This window comes from Podarcis erhardii, assembly GCF_964252035.2.
Source record: "Podarcis erhardii genome assembly, chromosome: Z".
Classification (NCBI taxonomy): domain Eukaryota; kingdom Metazoa; phylum Chordata; class Lepidosauria; order Squamata; family Lacertidae; genus Podarcis; species Podarcis erhardii.
Window position 1 is genome coordinate 35,221,817 of NC_138504.1, and position 23,103 is coordinate 35,244,919.

The following is a 23,103-nucleotide window of genomic DNA, read 5'->3' on the forward strand; positions in this document are numbered from 1 at the left end:
TCCTGGATACCAGTTGCTGGGGAACACATGTAAGAGTGTGGCACTGAGGTCCTACATATGGGCTTCCCATTGGGGCATCTGGTTGACGTCGGTGAGAGCAGGAAGCTGGACTAGATGGGCCACTTGTCTGATCCAGTAGTGAGGCTGGGAACCACAAGTGGGCAGAGCTGGTGTTGCAGTTGGATCCTGTCTACAGGCTTCCCACGGGGGCATCTGGCTGGTCGCTGTGCTTCAATAGATGGGCCTTTGGTCTTCTCTAGCAGCCAGGCTCTTATTGTGTTCTTAGTTCCCTCTGGGCTTCTCTTCTGCAACTTGCAGCGTGGAAAGAGTAGCAGCCTACCTCACAGGGTTCCTGTACAGCACTATAAACACTCTTTTGCAATGCTCTTAAGTTGTATATTAATAATAGCAGTAATTCCCCTCACCGTTTAATAATGCTTTTACTGCTTTGAGCAAAGCTATGAGAAAATTTTGCTGTTGACAGAAGCCGTTTGGATCTGCCCAGCTTACACCAGCGTTTTCTCTACTGCTACCTATGCTCTTTTGGCAGGAGCCGATTATGGGCAGATTTCCGAGGAGACGTGGACTTACTTAAGCACAATCTACAGCGGAGGCCCCGAGATTGCCATCCGGCAGAATGTGGCCCAGGTGCAGGAGGTGGAGAACATGCACGGGGAGCAGAAGATTGAGGCTGAGACCCGGGCGGCCTGAGAGACAATGGACCATGTGGGGAAGGTACACTGGAGAGGCGCAGGGGCACCCAGAGCCCCTGAGGTTAGGCTCATGTGGATAGCTGCTTTACCTTCTGTCACACCATTTCCCCATCTAGACCCATTACAGTCTACTCCAGGGATGGAGCAACTGTGCCCCCCCATCTGTTGAACTACAACTCCCATCAGCCCCAGCTAGCATGCTCCAGTGGTCAATGGATGATGGGAGTTAAGAAGCTGCCTTTAGAATGTTCCTGAATCCTGAAGAGTTTCTTTAAACAAACCCCTCTGTTCCAAAACCTTTCAACAGTTTTTTTTAAAAAAAACCACATAAAAAGCTGCCTTGTAGTGAGTCAGACCATCTAGCTCCTTATCGTCTACACTGACTGGCAGGGACTCTCCAGGGGTTTCAGGCAGTATCTCTTTCCCAGCTGTATTTGGAGATACTGCTGCGGATTGAACCTGGGACCTTCTGCAAGCAAATCTGGTGCTCTGCCACTGAGCTGCACCCCGCCCCCCCCAATAAGGATTCTAGTCCAATTGTTCAGCCAGCATGAAGTAATTAAGTGGGAAGATAGAAAGTTTCCTTTATATCGAGCCAGACCATTGGTCCATTTAGCTCAGTATGATCTACAGTGATTGGCAGCGGCTCTTGGGAATTTCAGGCAGGGAGTCTAGGAGAGACTTACATGAAGAAGCTGGGAACTGAACCTGAGACCTGTGTACAAAGCAGGTGCTCTACCACGGAGCTATTGTATTTCACCTAAAAATAAAAGAAAGACCCTAGTCCTCATGGTTCTGTATGGGTTGAACTGAATAAGAACTTAGGAAGATTACTTATAACATGTCAGACCATTGGTCCATCTAGCTCAGTATAGCCGACACTGACTGGCAGTGGGTCTCCAGGGTTTCAGGCAGGGGACATTCCTAGCTCTACTTGGAGATGTCATTGGGGAATGAAGCCGGGACCTTGAGCACACAAAATAGATGCTGTACAAGTCTTGTTGGGCTACCAAGTTCCCCATCCGTGATCCACTCTTCTGGCTCAAGGGGCTCAGCCCTGTTACTTAAGACCCTTTTGTTCACCTCAGGTATCAGGGATTGAACCTGGGACTGTGAGGATGCAAAGTGTGTTCCCTACCATGGATTGATAGTCTCTATGCCCCCTCAACATACACCTCATCAAGCCATCTTGGTACAACACTGCCTGACTGTGCTTTTTTGCTTGCCTGCACAGAGGTTAGAGAGAGGTGTGTGGGCATTTGTAGAAATTAGCCTACTGTGCAAAGGTAAAATTTGCACCTATTGCTCCACCCACTCTTAATAGAATTGTAGACTTGGAAAGTTCCCAAGGGTCATCTAGTCCTACCCCCAGCAATGCAGGAATCACAGCTGATGAATCCCAGACAGGTGGCCATCCAACCTGTTTAAAAACATCCAACAAAGGAAGAGTCCACCGCCTTCCAAGGTAGTCCATCCCACTGTTGAACAACTCTCACCTTCAAAAAGTTCTTCCTAATGTTTTGCCTCACCCATCTCTGGGAAGTGGCTGCCAGGAGGATGCCCAGAAGGAAACTTGGCCCCCAGGCTGAAAAAGGTTCCCCAGCTGTGTTCTAAAAAGAAGCACAGCTCTGATCTCTTTCCTGTGCTCTTGACAGGTTGGGCTGGCCCTGACTTCCCCTTGGGGAGTGGACATCCTTGGGAGTGATTCCAAACACTCTACATTTCTTTGTTTCCCTTTCTCTCATGTTTTGGAACTGAAAAAGCATACAACGCAGCCCCCGCCACCGTCACCTTGTCCTGTTCACAGTGAGTAACACTTGTAGGAAGCGATGTTAATTTTGTGGGGAAAATAGGTATAGATCACCTGTGTGGAGTAATTAATAAAAGACTTGGCTGGGTCCCTAGATCCAAAGCACAGACTTACCACACTTTAGTAAGAGAAACACCTCCCTGGGTTTAAAATCACAGAATCATGCAGCACAGTGAAGCAAGAGGGACATAAGTTTTTAGACCTTTTAAATATCCTGTTATAGCTGTGTACAGTGGTGCCTCGCAAGACGAAAAGAATCCGTTCCGCGAGTCTCTTCGTCTAGCGGTTTTTTCGTCTTGCGAAGCAAGCCCATTGACGGCTTAGTGGATTAGCATTATTAGCGGTTTAGCGGCTTTTAGCGGCTTAGCGGATAAGCGGCTTAGAAAAAGGGGGGGGGAGGAAAAAAACCCTGCAGGAACTCACAAGACATTTTCGTCTTGCGAAGCAAGCCCATAGGAAATTCGTTTTGCGAAGCACCTCCTAAACGGAAAACTCTTTCGTCTAGCGAGTTTTCCGTCTTGCGAGGCATTCGTCTTGCGGGGCACCACTGTACAGCACTTCCCCTTCTCTACCCCTCTTGCAACGGACAGAAAACAGCATTACTAAGTTTAAATGCTTTACTTACAAAACACCAAAGGTTAGATTCATGTGTTATTCCATGCAGCAGCAAGAAGAACACAGGGTGTTTACAAAATACAGAAATAGCTTAAAGCATACAGTCTGAGCTTGTAGCAAGCAAGCTCAGGCATGTCCTATTTCTGTTCATTCTCCTTCACCATGTAAACTCACAAAGGAGGAAACTTAACTTACTTCCAGGTGAGGGGTGTGACCTAGCTGAGTCTAGGAACAAAGTAGTATAATAACCCCTTCATGCATTAACTAGCCCTATGTTTTTCTAGCTATATTTGACTTCAATTCCCCACAAATTTGATGCCTAGCCTAGCACCAATGAGGCCTCGCTGGTGTCCACTTGCAGCTTCACAGGCCAGAGAGTGCCCTGCAAGTCTTGCCTTTGCCCAGCTGAGAAAGAGGAAGACACCTTTGCCAGAGTTGCATTTGTCTGGTTTTTGCTTCCTTCCTTCCTAGTCCCTGACTGGATAGGTCTGCATTCTGCTTGGTGTGACCTCAGAGGAAGCTTGGAGAACTAGTTTTCCTGCTTTCTGCTGGCCTCCCCATTTGTCCTTTTCCCTTTGGCGATCCTTGCGGCCTTTCAACAGCCCTGACCTTTTAGCCTGCTCCTTGGGCACCAAGCATAGCCACACACCTCTTCTTGTTAATTTGCCCGCCTCCCTCCTCTTGGATTTCTACCATTTCAGTAGTTGATGTAGCAGTTCTGCTGGAGTCAGACACAGAAGATGTTTGTGGGGTGGATGACCTTTCAAAGTAATGTCAGGAGTTGCTCATGTTCTCTTTCAGCCAGAGGCATTAGAGTGACAAAAATCTCCCCTACTATTGCACATAATCAAACCACGAAGTGGATCCCATCATTGTGATTTATTTATTTATTTATTTGTAAGGATACAAAACTCCACCTTCTGATTCAGGATGCCTGTCCCCCACCCCTTCCTTTAACACAAACCCATTCACATAAAGAACAAGTGCAGCTGATCAGCTTCTTCCCATCCCATTGACTGTGGCCTCCCTGAAAATGGGTGTGTGGAAGGAAGGAATTTTGAGGAAATGGGTACCCATGAATTAGCCCCTGATGACCCCATACTAATCTTGTCACACCCACACAGCAGCACGGCCCACTCCTGACTGCATGTGCAGTCAGGAACACTGGAAGCATTTTCCTAGGGAGGTGGGCAATACTTGATGTTTGGGTGCAGCTGCCTGTGAAACCAAGGAAGACGGATTGTCCCACCTGACCCGGCAGCCCCACCCTCCTCCTTTTTTGGCTGTGGGAGAACAGGGGTGTGTCTCTGTCTTTCTGAAATGCCTCCTGCATCCAGACTGCTGGAGGACCAGTGTTAGAACAGTTCTGATCTGTGGTGACAGATTGGACAGTTTCTGAGGGAAAACCATGTAGCCCAACAAGTCTGGCACACTTGTGAAGATAGAGCCCCCCCCCCCCAATTCCAGGAACCACTACTGCATTTTTCTGCTCAGCAGCTGATGAGAGATACCTTTTTGAGGGAGGTCCTGTCTCATGTTGCTTTGCACAGTCTCTGTTTCTGTCCAGCCACATGTACCCTCAACATAGTTTTGTGTTGGTAATTGGTCTAGTGCAGTCTCACCTCCCCACACCTCTTTGCCTCTCTGGCCACTCCCAGGCTTTAATGGGATTGCTCCAAACCAACCATTTTTTGTTTTGTTTATGGGAATGGATAAGAGCGGATAATGGAGGGAGAAGCATGAAGATCTCTTTAGTGAGATGTGGACTTCTGGAAGCACGAAATCCTCTGCTGCAAACAGCAACCACTTCCGCCTCTTTTTAAAGAGAACTCTCTTGCAGAAGTTTCTCCATCTTTTTGTTGCTGCTTTACCTGTTGACCTGGATCTGTAAATGCCTAAAAGAGCATCCTCCTAGGCACCTGAGGAGCGTGTGGGGAGATGACTTGCTGTGGGGGTGTCATTCCTGCTCTTACCATGGAATGCCCTTTTCGAGGGCAGCCTCTGTTTGTGCTCTGTGGGTGGTGCCTTAAAAGAGACCGAGTACGTTATGGAGTGTCAAACTCTTGTGCTCAAATTCCTTCCTTTTGTGCTAAGACTGTTGAGCCAATAAAAAAAGCTTGCATTCAGAAGCTGTGTAAATATTGTTTTGCTTGTCCATGTGTTTATTCTCCATCACAGCGCCCCCCCCCCCTCAAATGCTGAGGTTGGCCCCAGAAGGGACACTCTGGTTTTGCTTTATCCTCTGCCTGGATAGGTGCTGAACATCAGGCTCTCATGGCCAAATATACCCCGCCCCAAGGCCTTGCCACCTGGACTTTGGGACCCCCTCCCCCTCCCCCAAGGCCAAACCCCTCACCGGCCTTTAAACAAACTTCTGAACTGCATCCTGCCTGATGGGGCAAGTAAGCATTCACCTGGAAAGGGAGGGGAAAGAGTTTTAAGTGGGGGCCATCAGATACGTGGTTTCTGTTATTGCCTCTCTTCCCTTCGCTTTTAACTGCCTATGTCTGCAGGCCCAGTTGGCATCATTTCCTGTCATGGAATTTTGCTGCAAGCTGCCAGTTGCAAACCTTACTAGCTTGGCTCCAGCTGAGTAGCTTGTTCTCAGTGGCCAGCCAGATGCCCCAGTGAGAAGCCTACAAGCAGGACCCAGACACAAGAGTCCTCTCCCCTCCTGAGGTTTCCAGCAACTGGCATTCAGAAGAATGGCTGCCTTTGATCAGAGAGGCAGAGCTGAGCTGCCATGGCTAGCCTTATCTCCTGCATGAAATGGTCCAGTCCTCTTTTAAATCCATCCAAAGTCTGGCCATCACTGTGTCTTGCGGGAAGTTCAGTTCAACTATAATGCAGTGTGAAGGTGTTACTTTCTTTTGTCTGGCTTTCACCTTCCAGTATTCATAGTGTGGTGTATCACCATCCCCTTTGATGGCTGAGAAGACTTCCTCCTTGTGAGTTTGAAATGGGGGCTCAGTACTTAACTAAAAGCTAGAGATAATCTCTTGATGGTGTTTCAGGACCAAGAGCTAAACGTTGATGAAAGTGTTTTGTTTCCCCAAATCACAGTTAACAAGTCCTGTGTTTGCTCTCAAATGGAAGCACTTTATTTGATAGAATTCTTTCATCAAGAAACAAATGGGTCAAACACCAGAACCTTTTTGTTGTCGGTTTTTTCTTTACACACTTTTGGGGGTTATGAGACAACACACACACATACATTAAGATGCTGTTGAAACCTACGCAAAATAATCCAGTGCCTAAAAACTCACACAGAAATCATTTCTTTTTTAATAATAAAAAAAGTGCTTGACATTATATGTTAAAATATAATTTGGCTTACTTTTTTAAAAAAATCTTTTTTTTGACACTTCAAGCATGAGGGGGCAGGGAGCGATGGAGTCAATATGCAGCAGGAAACTTTGAAAAATATTCAGCATTAAAACACAACTTTTCAGTAAATATGTTTCTTTTCTCTTTGTATATTTACAGATGTTAAGGGAGAGTAAGAGAGAGATGGGAGCAGAGGGCGGAGAAGGCTGATTTGTTTTCTTAGAGGCAAGGATCATAACTTTTCCTCTTCAATAGGATCATGAGACGGTCACAAGTTTTTGCAAACTAGATGCTTTATTAATCTGCTTCAGGTTAAATTTGGAGGCTCTGCCTCAGCTCTGTACGTGCTCCAGAGTGCCTTTTGAACTCCTTAAGTGTGTCTGGAGCACCAATACACTCATTTCATCTTAGCAAAGTGTCTCAATCCTTTTCTGTGCAAAGCTGTTCTGGCCACTGAAGCCCATATTCTTTGGGGTTTCCAGGAGCCAGGGCCATTCTGGATCTGGGAGACATCTAAGGCCTGCATGTCTCTGCACATTTTTGTTTTGCTACATATAAGAAAAAGTCACCAAGTGACCTATGTGGCGGCCTGCAGCATGGACCAGAAGTCTTGACATGCACTTTTTGGAATGATTTTAAGAGCAGCCCCTTGCAAGTACATCACCCCCTGCCTTTGCAACTTGCTTTATGGATATGTTCTGAAATGAATCAAAGGGTGGATTAGTTGTCCCTTTGAGAGCTATCTAATTTTTAATTTTTTTTTTTAAATAGTGTCCCATCTACTTCTTTGTGTGCTCTGCTTCCATTTTTATCTCCAGATCACACACACACAATTTCTCTGGCAAGGTGTTGAGGCAGGAGATGTGGTAGTGATGCTACAGGTGCTAGCCAATAGGTGACCTCCCCCTAGGTGATGTTTCCTTACTTTAAAATGGTTGGTGCTGTATCAAACCTCAAATTTCCCAGTTGGATGCGGGGTGGGGGTGGCACTTCATGGACAGGGTCATAGTGCTTACAAACTAGTGCTGCTGTCTGAAAAATCTTAACCCACATGGGTGCTCTCTTGACTTCCAATTCTGTGCCTAGGCAGGAGAAAAGTGCCTCTGTTAAATTCTTTCCTGAAATGTCCACCTAGTAGAACAGAGAGAGGACCCTTTAGTCAAAGGTGGCTCGATGTTTTCTTTTTCTACCTGTTTGGTTCTTAAGAGTAGCAAAGATTTGCCAAGAAGCTTCCAGCTTTGTAGAAACTCAAGGAAACCATATTTTCACAGCCTAGTTATAAAGGCAGAAATGATTCTCCCCCCAGCTTGTGATGTAGCCACATGGACACAGCAATCATTTGGGCATTGTTGGTACAGGGTGACAATAATATACTGTCCACCTAACATATATCTATCTATATCTAATGTCTGTTTATTGAAAAGCAGACTTTCTCTTAAATTAGTGGCACCATAAATTGGGAAGAAGATCCCTTCATCTTATTTACATGTTGGGACGATCAGGGATGTTACAGACTTTGCCAACAGAAATAGTTGTGGTGCTGTAAGTTTCATATCAACTTTGTCTTCCTGCAGATCTCGGGAAGGAGGAGCGTTCAGGATTCTTTAGTTGTGATTCCTGCAATGCAGGGAGTCGGACTAGATGACCCTTTGGGTGCCTTCCAACTCTACATTTTTTTAATTTCATGACTGAACAGCACAGCTTGGCTGCTTTTCAGACTGCTGGCCTCTGGATAAATATATAATTGAAGCAGATGCTATGGCAGCTGAGATCTGTATTCTGTGTCCCTCCTGAACAGGAATGGTGGTGCTCAAGGGCATTCCTCAACCAGAAATTCAGCCTAGTGAACAGGGTTCCTTTTACTTTCTGCACTCTTTTTGCCTCCTGCTCCCCACTGATGACAGGTCTATCTCACTGTGAGGACAGCCCTGACTATCCCACAGTAGTGGGCAGCTGACAATACTGGAAGTAAGAAAGGTTCTGGGTGTCACTTAGTGTGGCCCATCATATACATTACTCCAGCAACATGACACACTTTCCGGTGGCTTTTGCCCCCATGCTATGACAATGTTCAAGCAGCCAGCTATGCACACACATGGACCACAAGTGCAACAGGAATAGACAAGAGCTTTATCCCCTTCAGACTTGCTTCATCCTTTCCGCTTGTGATCCAATGCTGGGTGAACGCATACAACAGTTTGCTGGGGGTGGGTAACATTTGGCCCTTCAAATGTTGGCCTTCTCGTTGTCTTTGCTCATTGGCCATGCTGGGACTGGTGGGAGCTGGAGACCTAGGTTCTCTAGCCTTGCTCTTTCTTACATTGACTGGCAGTGGGTCTCCAGGGTGTCAAACCGAAATCTTTCCCAGCCTTACCTGGAGACCCTGGGGATTGAGCTAGGACCATCCTGCATACAAAGCAGATGCCCTGCTACTGAGCCAAAGACCCTCCCCCATTTGGCAGGTGACCAGCTGTAATACAACCAACAATAGGTTGCTTTTGGAACAATTGGTTGCTTTTGGAAATCAATCTGTCCCCTAATCTCAGTCTGAAACCTTCTCTTTGCGCTACCTGGAACGGGCCACACTTGTTTGTCTCGAACTGCCTCTATCGATGAGCACCACACCGCGGAAGTTCCAGCACTGACGATCTTAACTTCAACGATCCATTCATATGTATGGCAGACACTCTGTAACAAGTGTGTGCATGTGGGTCTTTTAAATGAGAACTGGGCCAGGCTCTTTCAGTGTGATCTGTGATCCGTCACCCGCTGTCAAAATGCAGGTGTTTGGGAGACGAAGGCATGAGCTCAAAACCCAAAGTATTTTATCTTTCACACAGCAAGAAAGCCACTTCCAGTCAGCCGCCCATGATGAAGGTGTGCTGTCCAGCGTGAACACAGATGAAACTACTGCTCAGTTAATCAACTCGGTCACATTGCCAAAAAGGGAATTGAAGACAGAACACCTACATTGCCAAAGTGCTGGGCTATGACGTTCCAATACGGGTTGGGGTGGCAGGGAAGGATAAATCAAGAGTGCGATTTTGTTTCGACATGGTATGGGAATAAAAGCAGAATAAAGGCAAGAGCAGGCAGAGACAGCATGCAGAAGGGAAGAAAGGAAGGTTTTGAGATGCTAAGGACCAAATAAATTAAGAACAGCAGGAGAGAGTTTAAATCTGGGCACCTTAAAAAAAGGCAGGCAGGTGCAGGCAAGGCAGCAGGGGGCGAGCATGCGGGCCCAGAGGCAGTGGAAACGGAGGTCTGCAGAAAACTGGCTGGAAGCGTGCAGGGGGTGGGCGTTGGTTTTGGGCGCACAGGTAGGCGGGTGTTTTGCAAAGGGGTGCATGGCGAGGTTTCCAGCGTCAGCTGAGCAAGAGCACACTCCGGCCCCTCCCAGCAAGCATCTATTAGGGCTCTCCAGTAAATCCTTGACAGTGGGCAAAACCACAACATGGACAAAATTTAAACTTGGGATGAAAGGATATGGCCTACTCACTGTGGATGCAGTTGAAGGTGGGGAATGCAGTCCCTAAGGGCAAAAACTAAGGAAAGAGGCTAGACCTCAGGAAGGCCTTCAGAACAAGGGCTGAATTCTCTTGAACTCTGTGAAGATGCCAGGAAGTGTTCAGTCTCTCCACCCCCCCCCAAAAAAAAGAGATATCTGAACAATTGGCACATACCAACTCAACCCATCTATTGCTTATTTGTTTCTTGGTGGGTGGGGGTTTCCCTTCACACATTACGTTCTTTCCTAGGCGTATTTTCATGTACGCTTAATGAAACACAACACGTGGATAGGACAAGTGAGCACAGCATAATGGGGGAAATAGTTGTCAGAACAATGCTGTGCTTGCTGCTGTGTGTCCTCAGTGCTCTGCAGTGTCAACATGCAGGATTTGGCACTTATTTGCAGCAGCCTGGAGTTGGTTGCAGGACCAGGGTCACAACCTGGACATATCAGCTAGAAGAAAAGCCCCACTAAACACAATGGGGCTTGCTTCCACTTAAACATCTACAGCAAGCATGGCTAGCTAGTGACCCACTGGATTTCCCTGGACTCCAACTCCCACCATCCTTGGCTGGGGCTGATGGGAGTTGGAGTACAACAGATATGTGGAGGACTACAGGTTCCTTGCTCCTGATCTAAGAACAGGCATCATCCCCCCTCTCTCTTTCAACAGAGACATCCTTCCATACCCGATATGCACTAGGGAATGCTGCTGCTTAGATCAGGGATGGGGAGACATGTGACCTTCCAGATGCTGTTGGACTCCACCTCCCATCATTCCTATCGGCCACGGTGGCTGCAGGGACTGATGGGAGCTGGAGTCCAACCACAATGTATCAGAATATGGGAAGGCACAAGTTCCCCCACCCTGTTCCCACATTGCCACTCTTAAGATTAGAGACAGAAGTGAGTGGCACTAAATATTATTTAAATAAGTTCTATTTTTTTAAAAAATGAAAATACTATTATGTGGTATCTCTGCAGTCCTTTTCTCATAGGCACTTCGTAGACCTTCCAAACTTGCCCTAAGGAAGTACTTATTATTCCCATTCTGCAGAAGGCAGGCTGAGTCAGAGAAGGCAGCTAGCCTCAACGGCTCTCTCCTGAGTTCCTAGCTGAAGTCCGGTTATGAAGCAGTAATAGCATATGAAGCGCCTGCTGGGTCAGGCCCAAGGGGACCCCATCTAGTCCAGCATCCTGTTCTTACAGGGCCCACCAGGGGCCATCTTGTTAGATCCTCCAGATTTAGGGTAAAGCCAGGCTGAAATGAATAGATCCAAGTTAGCTATGCTCATCAATTTCAATGTGTCTACTCTGAGCACAGCAGATATTGGATACAACCCATAATGTTACTGATGGGTTTCAATTGAACTACTTCAGTGTTTAGGCCCGATTAAAATCAGCAATCTACTTGCCAAGCTCCCTAACCAGAACTGAATGCAAGACTTTTAAACTGGTTTTGATTCACTATTTAGCTCTGATAACTGCTGTCTAGAGCAGGCATGCTGGGAATCTTTGGTCCTCCAGATATTGCTGAAAGACGACACAATGCCTATCAGGCCCTCAGCAAGCACTGTCAGTAGCTAGGGATGATGGGAATTGTAGTTCAACAAAATCCAAAGGTTTCCCCACACCTGGTTTAGAAGTCCTGCGCTTAAGTGCGTTTGCCTGTGTGTGGTTGCAAGGAAAGCAGAACCTTGGTGTTTTCTCAGCCTCGGTTTCTCATCTACAAAATGGGAACCAAGGCAGCTTGCCTTGCAAACCCCCTTTTAGAAACTATCAGCAACGGAGTCAGGATGGATGAGCAAAGATAGCACATAGTGGCGGTCAGCTAGCCAAAGCAAATTGCTGTTGCCTCTACCAGAGGGCAACACGGACATGACGGAAGCTTTTTGGTTACGTCCTCCATTTAAATGAGATTCTGGTGGAACCTCCACATGGTGTAAGAGGAAGAGGAGGGATGGGTTAGTTTGATGCAGCAGGTGGCATGCTGGAGAGTTTTAGCAAGCAACTGGGTGATGATGTTGGGAGTCATGGAATGCACCCACTATTGGGGCAAGAGTTTTATTCCTCCCTCTGCAAATGATAGCTCCATTTCAAGGGAGGGGAGCCTAACATGAGGGAGGGTTGTTGCTGTTGTTAAAAAAAAAAAAGGGAGGGGAACCCACAAAAAACCCTGGCGCAAACAGGGTGCTTAAAAAAAAAATCAGACCATTTGTTTCTCCTGTGCCCCTGCTCGCCCCGATGCTCTTGTTACCAGCAGCCAACACATTTAGGAATCTAAACAGAGAGAGAGAGAAAGAAAATAGAGATTTCGTTAGATACACACAAGTTGGGAGAGGTTTGGGGGAAGGAGGTGTTCAAAAAGCAAAGACCCAGGGGCACTGTACCTTGAAGAGCTAAAGCAGAAATGGATTAAGAAAACAAAACAAAAACATTATTATTACTATTACTATTATTATTATTATTGACTCCCCAGGGATCCTTTTAAGGAAGATTCTCATGAAGGCACAGACGTGCAGTCCTAACTCAGTTGATTATAAACTAGGCTTTATTTGCTGATGACATACTCTTATTTATTACAGAACCTCATATTATTATTCCAACACTGATGCAAATGATAGATCAGTGGTGGGGTAGAATAAATGGACGGGCGAAGCTGCAGGCAACGATCGCGCTATCTTTTGTCCTGGGTCACATCTACTAGCAACATTTACAGCGCTCTTCTACCACTTTAACAGCCATGGCTTTCCCCAAAGAATTCTGGGTGATTAAGAGTTGTAAAGAGACCCCTTACAGAGCTACAAGTCCCAGCACCCTTAGAAAACTACAATTCTCAAGTTTTCTTTGGAGGAAAGCCATGACTGTCCAAGTGATATGCGTGCTTTAAATATGGTATGGATGTGACCTTAGATTCCTCTTGGTTTGCTGATTCTGGCACAATGAGTTACATCTGCAGAGGAGCCAGCCTCTCTGTGGGCAATTCTAAAAAGCCCTCTTGCACAATGAGTCAGATCATCGGTCCATCCAGTTCAGTGATGTCCGAAATGCTAGCTAGCAGCAACTCTAGTGTTCCAGGCAGGGGACATTTGTGACAAGAATCAGACTCTTAAACATCAACAGATCATTTTCTGGATGTGTGAAATGAAGACCCACCCCCCGAATAAAATGATGGTCTTAAAGCAAGCACTGAAGGGAAAATTATTCTGAATTTAAGAAGGTGGCATGCACAAATAACTTTTTTTTTTTTAAAAAAAAAGCAAGCGATCCATGGTTTCTGCACCAGCAGATAGAAGCAAATGGAGAACTCTTAAGGCAGATGAAAAGCAACTTTTAAATGGAAGCAACTGGCAACTGTCTATGAACAGCTTTATGGAAGAACAAGCAGTGATGTGATCTAGCGTCATGCCATGGTCTCCAGCAGCTATGGGCAAAGTAAACAAATTATTTCTGTGGCCAGATAACGTAAAGAAAATCTCACGAGTCTGAGAAAAAACAAGGTTCTTTTTCTTTTATTGCTGGAAATGATAGTGAAATAATTAAGAGAAGGAACTCAATAGAATAATGATAATTATAATAAAAAAAACAGTTCTAGATTTAACAAACCTCAGAAGGTGGATTTTCCTACAATGCTGATTCTGAAGCAGGAAGTATGGAAAAACACAGAAAAGAAGGAAAGAAACTTCAACATCATAAACAGGTTTTTTTTATCTGTTTAAGTTACATCATATACACACTATGGCTCATCTACTTAATGGCCCTTGTTGCTTTTTACACAATTGCCATTGAGTTGCTCTCAGGAACATCTAAAAAAATAATTTGGCAAACATGAAAATAATCACTTAAAAAAAATCATCCTAGATTCGAAAGTGCATTGGCGTCCTTTAAACAGTGGGAGAGTCTGACTTGTTGGGAAAATGCCTGCAAACTGTGATGGTTGTACTACAAGGTTTCTGGGCTTCTCCCTGGGAAGATTGATCTACATTCCAGGAGTCCCAAAGCGGACGGCGTTTCCTTGAGAAAAAACCTGCCCCGGTCAGGATAATACCTTGGGCAAAGATGCATTTCCAAATCTGTGTCTGTCTTGCAACAATAATACTGTACAGCAGGTGAGTGGGTTTGCATAAGCATAATCTGCAAGCAGACTGAGGGACCCTTCCCCTGGGATGAAAGCAAACCCCCCACCCTCGCCCAAAAATGTTGAAGATGAGGCAATGCAACACTCTTCTCCAGCCAGTTCCACTTGCCTGCCTTATGGTGGGCTGGAAAAAAAGCCTATTTGCAGTAGCTGGATCTCTTTTGCCCACTACCTGGCCATAGAATGCTGCCCCACTGACAAGCAGATAGGGCTCAGACGGATGTCCCCTATTTAGGTCAGCAAGTGTAATACTTCTTGGTTATTATGGCAAGAGGCCCAGGTGTCCATTTGGTGGTGGTGGGTGGGTTACAGTATGGCACAATGATGCTTGATGCACGAGCACCTCTCTGGAGTTGACACGTGTTAGCAGTGAGTCATGGGGCAGGGTGCCCTCCGTGGCAAAACCGGAGAACTTCCCCAGCCGGCTCGAGTGTTGGAGACAGCACCTGTGTGCTGTTCCAGCACTTCTGATCTCCAACAGACAAGGCTGCAAGCATCCTCCAAAATAATACAAAAGGTCTGCTCCCTCCCACAAAAACCTGATCTTGCACTAAATTGCAAATACCCGTTTGTTTTCCATGTTTTGTTCTGCTTCCAGCTAGGAACAACAGAGGGTTTAAAATGCCTATGTGGGACACACAAATGCCCTACCTGCTGGAAATCTCTCCTGCTGCTGACTATTTCCTCTGCAGTCTTAAGGGCTAGAAGCTAACGTCTGATTTCAAAACAGTGGAAGCTGAGGTGGCAGAGGAAGCTGTTGCCTGGTGCCCATTTCTGCAGGTGCATAGAGCCAAACTTACGGGGATTGGTGTGTGTTCAGGATCTTTGCCTTCAGGGACCTTCTTCCATTCGGTGAGTGTGTGTGAGGAACCCAATGACAGGTGGAATGCCACATGCCATAGAAGATGTGGGGCACACATCCCTTTCACACAGAGCACCAGCAAGGCTTTCTAGGCCTTGCCACCCCCTCTACCGAAAAGACAGGTTGGCGTTCTCTTACAAGCTGCAAGGGAAGATTGCTTAGCGGTGTGAGCAAGCTTGTCTTCCTGGGAGGCAGGAAATAGTCTTACCATTTGGGAACTACTGTAAAAGCTTCCGAGAAACCCCATGATTTTCCACAGCAACACAAAAATAAAATAAAATAATAAAATAAAATAAAAACACATATCCGGGTCACCATGGTGTACATTAAAGAAAGACACACATCTTTTTGTGTGTTGAACAATGAAAACAGCAACAACCCTGCGTTCAGACTTTATATTCACAATTCTGCTGCTAGGGCAGATCATTTTTCCATATCTCTGAGCTAAGTGCTCTTGTGGTGGGGTGAAAAGCAGCTCCCAGAGAAAGAGCCAGCGAAGCTCACAATTTTTCCTACCTTTGCTGGTGGTGGAGAAGGGAAGGGGTCCAGCCCCTTGCCCCATCCCACCACCCCTCTGTCTAGCAGCAGCAATCTGCTTCTGCATTTCTCCTAAGACACCATTCCATTGCTTTCAAATGCATGCCCCGTGCTCACAAGGGCTAGAAACTGTCTCAAAAAAAGGAAAAAGTGAGATCCTCAGATGCTGCACACTTGAATGGCAGGATTGCAAGGTGTACAGAAGATGTATGACCTTGAATCTAAGGCTTCTCCCCCCAAAGCAAAAAATTTTTAGAAAAGAAAAAGGCTTAATAGGCCACATTTTGCTAGCTTAGATGAGAGCCTACAAGTTGTATGTCAATTGTGTCCAAGACAATACTATGAAATCAACAAACAAATGTCACTTTCCTACTTGCAGAAGATATGAACGGAAATATTCATTAAGGCCGCAACCCTAATCGTGCCTACTAGGGAGTAAGCCCCAATAAACAGACAATGATGCGTACTCTCAAGTAGAAGTGCAAGGGCCTGTCTGCTATAATTAGTCGTGCATTCTGTGCCTTGAGGGAGCGAAACTCTGAGCAATTTCAACTCTTGTGTCAGGAAAGGAAAGTTTTGAGGGGTGCATATCCCACTATTATCACCCATACTTTTTCTCTCTCTCTCCCCCCTCTCTCCTGTTATCACCCATACTTTTTCTCTCTCTTCCCTCCCTCTCTCCCTGTGACACCCTCTCATCTGACCAAGCTTTCATAGTTCTTGGAGAAGCACAAGTCTGCTCCTTTCGGAATAGGGAGTAATGCACTTTCCTGGTGCAAAAAGGCTTTCGTCACAGCAGCGGAGGAAAAGCGCCTGTGGCAGCCCCTGCGGAAGCAAAGAAAGCGACCCAGGCAGGCGAGCTAAATGTAAGTCATTGCACCTTTGGCATTCTTTTCCAAAAAGACTTCGACGTAGGAGGTTGGGACGTAACCTTCCTCGTCCTCGTTCCTCCGGATCCGCGTCCAGCCATCGCCTTTGTCCTCCTCGATGACGAACAGCGTTTCTCCTTCAGAGACTGAGATCGTCCCTTCGTTCTGACCTGAGAGACAGGGGATAAAAAAAACAAAGCAAAACCCCTGACAGATTAGGACTAGTGTTTCCCGCGGATTTCTCTCTCTCTCTCTCTCTCTCTCTCTCTCTCTCTCTCTTTCTTTTCTTTAAAACGATAAAAGCACCCACAACATTTATTTATTTATCTACCATCTATTTCAATTCTATCCCACCTTTCCTTCCAAGGAGCTCAAGATGGCAAATGTGGTCCCCTCTCTCCTCATTTAATCCCCAAAACAGCCCTGTGAGGTGGGGCAGTGACTCACCCAAGGTCATCCAGCAAGCTTCATGGCCGAGTGGGGTTTTGAACCCTGGTCTCCCAGGTCCTAATCCAACACTCTAACCACTACACCACACTTCCTATGAAGCATCTGGAAGCCTTTTTGCAATGGCACATGTGTGACTTGGGGGCTGCTGTGTATGCGCCAAAAATCCTCAAATATAAAGGTATGGGTGGTGGTCCCTGGGTTCCCCCTCACGTCTGTTTGCACGTGCCACGGTGCGACCCCTTGGCCACATTCTGAAACTGCACCTGGCCACAGTGGGACCCCTTGGCCACCAACTGCACCTGGCCCTGAGGGATCTGGGACGTACCTTCAAAGGTATACAGAGCTTTGCACGTCCCGATCGTGGGAAGCGGTTCCTCATCGTCAAACTCATCGTCAAACTCCGGTGCCGGCACTTTCACCTCACTTTCCTGGCTCGGCTCCTCTGTGTAACTGCCATCTGGACTGCTCAACACAGGAAAAGAAACACAGCAACTATAGCGACAGGCTTAGAGGGCCAAGGAGGGAGGGAGGGAGGAGGCGACGCTGGTCTGCCAGCGTCATTATATAGCAGTCTTGGAAGTTGCCTTACACCAAGAAGGACGGCACAGGCCCATCCATCTCAGCATTGTTTGACACTTACTAGCAATGGCTCTTCAGATTTCAGCCCAAAGTAATCCCCGGCCGTATCTGAAGATGCCAGGGACTGAACCTGGAACCTTCTGCATGCAAAGCAGTTGCACTACCGCTGAGCTACAGCGAGGCAAGATTCTAGTCCTCATAGTTCAGAATAAAAGGTTGAATTGTACTGGAAGCTGCCTTGCACTTAGTGAGACTATTGATCCATCTGGCTCAGTGCTGCCTAACACTGATTGGCAGCAGTTCGCCATGGCTTCAGGAAAGAGTCTCTCCCCTGTTCTTCCAGGGGATCCTTCTAGGATCAATGCTTCCAGGATCTTCCACATGCAAGGCTGCCGCCCTGTCACGTGTATGATCGACCTTTCCTAAATCGTATTTTGCAGGTACATCATTTAGCAGAGCAGATAAAAGCAACACAAAAAACGTAATTCGCCAGGGAAAATCACTTGCAAAAAAACACACATACTGGTTGAAACGGCATGCAACAATACGATTTATTAAGAAAAATCCCCAAGAAAATACCGATTCAATTTACGAAAAGCTTTTTTTTTCTTTTAAAAAAAAGAATGCAGAAATTGTTGCAGAATGAATAACTTGGGAGGGCCGGTAATGACAGATTTATTTGTCCACCCATCCCTCATATAAAGATTGGCCAAGAAGCTCTAGTACTCTGCTGCTGCTTTCCCATCTAGAGCCAGAGGGGGGAGCTGTGTAGTAAGAACCAGCACTGGCTGAAGCAGCAGTAGCAGAAGCCAGAGAGGGAAGGGAATTGTCTTGCTTGGGCAACAGATTCAGGGCAGGGTGTATGGGGGGAGAAAAGAGGCCCAGAGTTCTCCTCCAAGGGCCACTAGCTGCTGGGAAGTTTTCCTGGGAGCTGTGAGAGTGAGCTGCTGTGCTCAGGATCATGTCTGCTTGATAACTGGTGGAAGTGCAGTTGTTGAAGCTGGCTTGATGCCGTGAACATGATACACACGAGTTAAGGTACACACAGGGCTACTGTGTCCTACCAATCCCTAAGAATATAAGGAGCGCCTGCTGGATCAGACCACTGGCCTATCTAGCCAAGCACCCTGTTCTCATAGCAGCTGCTGACCAGGTGCCTGTGGGAAACCAGCAAGCAGGATTTGAGCACAAGAGCAGCACTCTCTCCTCCTGGGGTTCTAGCACCTGGTATCTGGAAGCAGGGGAGGCAGAACAGCAGAAGAGCCGGGCTGCACCAGGCCAGTGGCCCACCGAATCCAGCATCCTATTCTCACAGTGGCCAGCCAGATGACACAAAGGGAAACCCAGAACCCGAGCGCAGGAGGACTCTTCCTTCCTATGCCTTCCAACAACTGGTATTCAGAAGCATCACTGGCTCCAACTGAGGAGGCAGAGCATAGCCATTAGGGCTAGCTACCATTCTCCTCCAATAGGCTCTCTTACCCCTACTCTGGGACGCCTAATTTGTGCATGAGAAATGGAGGGGCAGAAAGGAGGGGTGGTATGTTTTTCCATAGTGAACTGGCATGGCTGGTTCATACCATCAGCTCAGTTTAGTGGTCTAGTTAGCCTAGTGGCCATTGGCTCTCTAAATGGACAGGCAGAGCCTCTACCCCAGTCTAGCTGTGTGGGAAATGGCAGAAATCGCATCTGGATTCTCCCTGCACATAAAAGCAAGCAATTGTTCATGAGATGAGTGTTTAGGTGTCTTTTGAGATTCGAGGGATGCGAGGGTAGTGTAGGTATGAATTCTTAGCACAGAAGTAACCTGAGAGGGTCTCGAGCAAAAATGGCAGCCCAAGGTTGCTGAACGGACACCGTGTAATACAGATACTGTACCTCTCGCGATCCTGGGCGCAGTTGTTGACAGTCAAGGTGTTCTGAGGCTCATACATCCCGCTTTGGCGGCGTGCTGGCTCAGTACGTGCAGGCAATCGGCCTTCTACCTCAGCTAGCCAGCCCTGTGGCGGGAAAGGAGTGAAACGAAATCTCAGTCCACAATGGGTTGGGGCCAGCTTATCCTACATAATCCTGACACTCGGTTAAGGGTAAAATGTAAGTAATATAGCTGCTTTATAAGGTAAGAAAAGAACATCGTGGGTGGATGGGAAGTCAATGGAGGTAAGAGATTTGTTCTGGCGGTTGTTTAAAAGAATTTGTAGAATTTGAAAAGTTAATATAAAAAATGTTTTGTTTTGTTTTTTAAAGAAAGCCTGATAGTTAAGATCTCCTTCTAACACGGCAGGTCAGAGATTGAAGGGGGAAGTGGCCTTGTTGATGGTAGCATCTAGGCTGGATTCTGACCTCACTCATGGGCTAGGTGGGTGGGACTGACAGCAAGCACTGCTTTGCTATTTGCAAGAGCAGTCTGGACACTTGTGAATGGACATTTTCCTTATGCAGACACCCCAAAGCTTTCCATTTGCAAATGCCTGTCTACAGGTGCAGTTTGAATCCAAGCACCAACTAGAAACAGGCAGCTTCAAAAAGGCTTACTGACAGTGAACTGTTCCTAATAACACAGGAACAAAGCAAACTGCCTTATACTCAGACCACTTGTGCTTCTAGATCACTACTGTCCACATTGACTCTCCAGTGTTTCAGACATGCTCTAGCCACTGAGCTAGGGCCCTCTCTCCAGGGGAAATCCCTCTTCTTGGATCATGGTTCCCCACTGGGAATGGGAATGCAAGGGGTGGAAGAATGCAAGTCCCTAATGAGGCATTCCATTATGAGAGAGGAGGATGCCTCTTCTTGGATCAGGGGTCTGGCCGCCCCTATACATTTGTTGGACCCCATCTCTCATCAGCCCCTGCAGCCAGCATGCCCAATGGTCCAGGGATGATGAGAGATGTAGTTCAGCAACATCCCGGGGTCACAGGTTTTCCCTTCACTGTCCTAAAGTATCATTGTTCCCTTTGTCTTCAAATTAAAAGCTGTTTCCCATACCTCGAATTTCTGGGCTTCCAGACGCAGCTTCTCCAGATTTTGGGCCAGCTCGGCCAGCTTGAGATCCACACTGGCTGCGTCTCCCATCTGCGGGTTCTTGATGTAGACGTCTTTCATTTTCGTTAAGGCATCTCTGCAAGGAACAAGGAAAGCATATCAGGGACTGGGAGGCTAGAGTGCGCCCCGCCCCTCAAAAAACAAAAATTTAAAGAGCATATCTGCATGAAAGCCAGGGTGATGTGGCGATTAAGAGTGCGTCAGACTAGGACCAGGGTTCAAATTCTCCGCCCACTTGGCCATGAAGCTCACTGGGTGACTTTGGGTCATAGTTACTGCCTCTCAGCCTAGCCCACCTCACAGGGTTGTTGTGGGGATTAAATGAGGAGGGAGAGAATCATGTAGGCCACCTTGAACTCCTTGGAGAAAAAGGTGGGATGGAAATGCAATAAAAATAGCATGTAAGTAAATAATTAAATTGCACACTCCCCCACTACCAAAAGCTGGGATCATGAGGTGTTGCGAGATCCAGTCTGCTCAAGATATGCCCCCAAAGATACATCTTCGCTAGCAGGTAGTTTCCTATCCTATATTCCTCTTCACAACAGGTGCTCTGATCACTGAATTATGGCCCTTTCTCTTAAAAATATAGATGCTAGTCCTCATGGTTCTGAATAAAAGGCTCAAAGAAACAGGAACACAGGAAGTTGACTTATACCGATTCAGGTAGGTAGCTGTGTTGGTCTGACGCAGTCTAAATATATAAAAAAAATAATAAAATTGTCCAGTAGCACCTTAGAGACCAACTAAGTTTGTTCTGGGTATAAGCTTTCATGTGCATGGTGTATGTGGATGGTGCATGGTGTACATGGTATCTGAAGAAGTGGGCATGCACACAAAAGCTTATACCAAGAACAAACTTAGTTGTTCTCTAAGGTGCTACTGGACAATTTTTTAATTTTTTAATATATTTCGACTTATACCATTGGTGGTCTATCCAGCTCAGCATTGTCTACACTGACTGGTAGCTGAGGCTCTCCAAGTTTTCATGAAGGGGACATTCCCGGGCATACCTGGAGATGCCGCTGGAGATTTAACCCAGGATCTTCTGAATGCAAAGCAGAATCAGAGATGCATTTGGCTGGTCCCTTTCCTTCAACAACCTAGTGAGGTAGGTTAGGGCAAATGATAGCGACTGGCCTGGCTTTCTGGCACCTTTCTGAAATCTCCCAGCTTGCTCGGGGGCAGAAATCCTGCTTGCACATTTCTGCAGTGTGTGTGCTAGTGACCAGGGTGCAGGATGGGCATCTGAAGAAGGGAAGTTCCTGGAACAGAAGACCAAGCTGCCCAGACAGCCACGGCCCTGCCAGATGCCTCTTGCTTGCCAAGTGAACCACTCCAGGGCTGAAACTGTTTTATTCCCCTGCTCTGGGGTCCAAGAAATGGGAGATTCAAGGACAGTCCTCTGCACTTTGTCCTGGGACCTCCTGATTGTAAACCAAGTGCCACTGAGCCACAAGTTCTTCTTTCCGTGTTCCTGCCAAACATACCTTTGATCCATTTCCTTTTGGATGTCCCTGTTCAGCTCGTCCACCTTTTGCTGCAGCTTCTTTCTTCTTTGCTCAGGGGGCAGATTGCTGAAGTCCTCTGGTCCGCCACCCTAGACATGCCAGAGTAGCGGTCAAAGAGGAGGGAGCAAGGTGGGGTGGGGGGAGAGGGAGAAAGAGAGGTCTGTAAATTTCGGCCCATCAAGGAATATCCCAGTTTTTGGAGACCCAGAGGGTCCTCACTAGTCTAAGGGGTGAAGGACAGCCCCTTGCAAGGGTTTCGTCAAGGATGGAAGTGATCAGGCACGTTCTTGCTATAGCCTAGCCTGAAATTGATTTAAATGGTGGTTCTGTTTAGGGCAAGAAAACAGAAACCCTCTCATGATGAGGCGCTGCGCTAGTTTGGCATCAGAACAACAGCCCACTTAGCCCTGCCACTGGCTGGAGGCAGACAATTGTTGTTGTTTCTTTCAGAGAATGAAGGCGGTGTGACAGGGGCATTGTTCTCCATGGTGCACGCGAAGGGTGAGGAATCTCTGGTGCGTGGGCCGAATCTCTGGCCCTATGGTCGTCTCCAACTGGCCCACGGGACTCCTTGCAGGCCGTGCCTCTCACTGCCCCTGTGCCACCCCATTCTCCAGTCCTTCTGCTGGACTGGAGCAGGCCCCTGACCTGTAGGAATGCCTCTTGGAGGGGTGTGAGGGGGGTGATAACACCTCTTGATTTTACATACTTGCTTTTGCCTTCCTCAGCCTGGCAGCCTCTGGATGTTTTGGATTATAACTCCCAGTTCGTTTGGATGTACTTTTATTTAGCTGTAAATAATCCACCAGCTCCTTTTCGACTAATTTGCCTGTCTATCCAGAGATAATCCAGGACAATATAGTTTTAAAAGATTTTTGTTCCTTCTTTTTTTGGAGGGTGCGTATGGAGACACTAGGGGATTCCCCTGAGCCACCTGAAGGCCTGTTTTGGCTCCCGTCCTGTCATCCCTCACCACTTGAGTTTGCTATTAAAAGGACAGAGAGAAAGAAAATAATAATACTAGAGAGAGTAATCTGGAGAGGCTAATCAGCTTCTTGAGAGGCAATCAGCAGTGGGTGCCTCTTCTGAGGTGATGCCATCGATGGCAAACACATGGACCAGGGAAGCATGCTTTG

General features: G+C 46.9%; 2 protein-coding genes across 18 annotated transcripts in view; one reads left to right on the forward strand and one right to left on the reverse strand.

The window, feature by feature from the left end:
• The window catches only part of USP20 (ubiquitin specific peptidase 20), a 38,225-nt gene extending 30,997 nt beyond the window's left edge, over positions 1-7,228 (forward strand). For 3 of the 4 annotated variants that reach the window (XR_014152524.1, XR_014152525.1, XR_014152526.1), the window contains exons 24-25: positions 551-2,755; positions 3,079-5,267. Coding sequence is in view for 1 of the 4 variants with exons in the window: in XM_081846976.1 (XP_081703102.1) it covers positions 551-711 (161 nt within the window). In the remaining 3 variants the exon portion in view is untranslated. Of the gene's footprint in view, positions 1-550; positions 2,756-3,078; positions 5,268-6,624 lie in introns of those variants that run through there. The other variant, XM_081846976.1, reaches the window with a different exon arrangement.
• A 3,436-nt stretch (positions 7,229-10,664) lies between these two features.
• Positions 10,665-23,103, reverse strand: part of FNBP1 (formin binding protein 1) — a 129,548-nt gene continuing 117,109 nt past the window's right edge. For 10 of the 14 annotated variants that reach the window (XM_081847045.1, XM_081847048.1, XM_081847047.1 and 7 more), the window contains 5 exons: positions 21,947-22,056; positions 20,400-20,532; positions 19,290-19,411; positions 17,158-17,297; positions 16,161-16,552 (listed from right to left, as the gene is read on the reverse strand). In XM_081847045.1, the coding sequence (XP_081703171.1) occupies positions 16,374-16,552; positions 17,158-17,297; positions 19,290-19,411; positions 20,400-20,532; positions 21,947-22,056 (684 nt within the window). In that variant the 3' untranslated portion in view covers positions 16,161-16,373. Of the gene's footprint in view, positions 12,257-13,582; positions 13,615-16,160; positions 16,553-17,157; positions 17,298-19,289; positions 19,412-20,399; positions 20,533-21,946; positions 22,057-23,103 lie in introns of those variants that run through there. The other 4 variants (XM_081847049.1, XR_014152533.1, XM_081847050.1 and 1 more) reach the window with 4 other exon arrangements.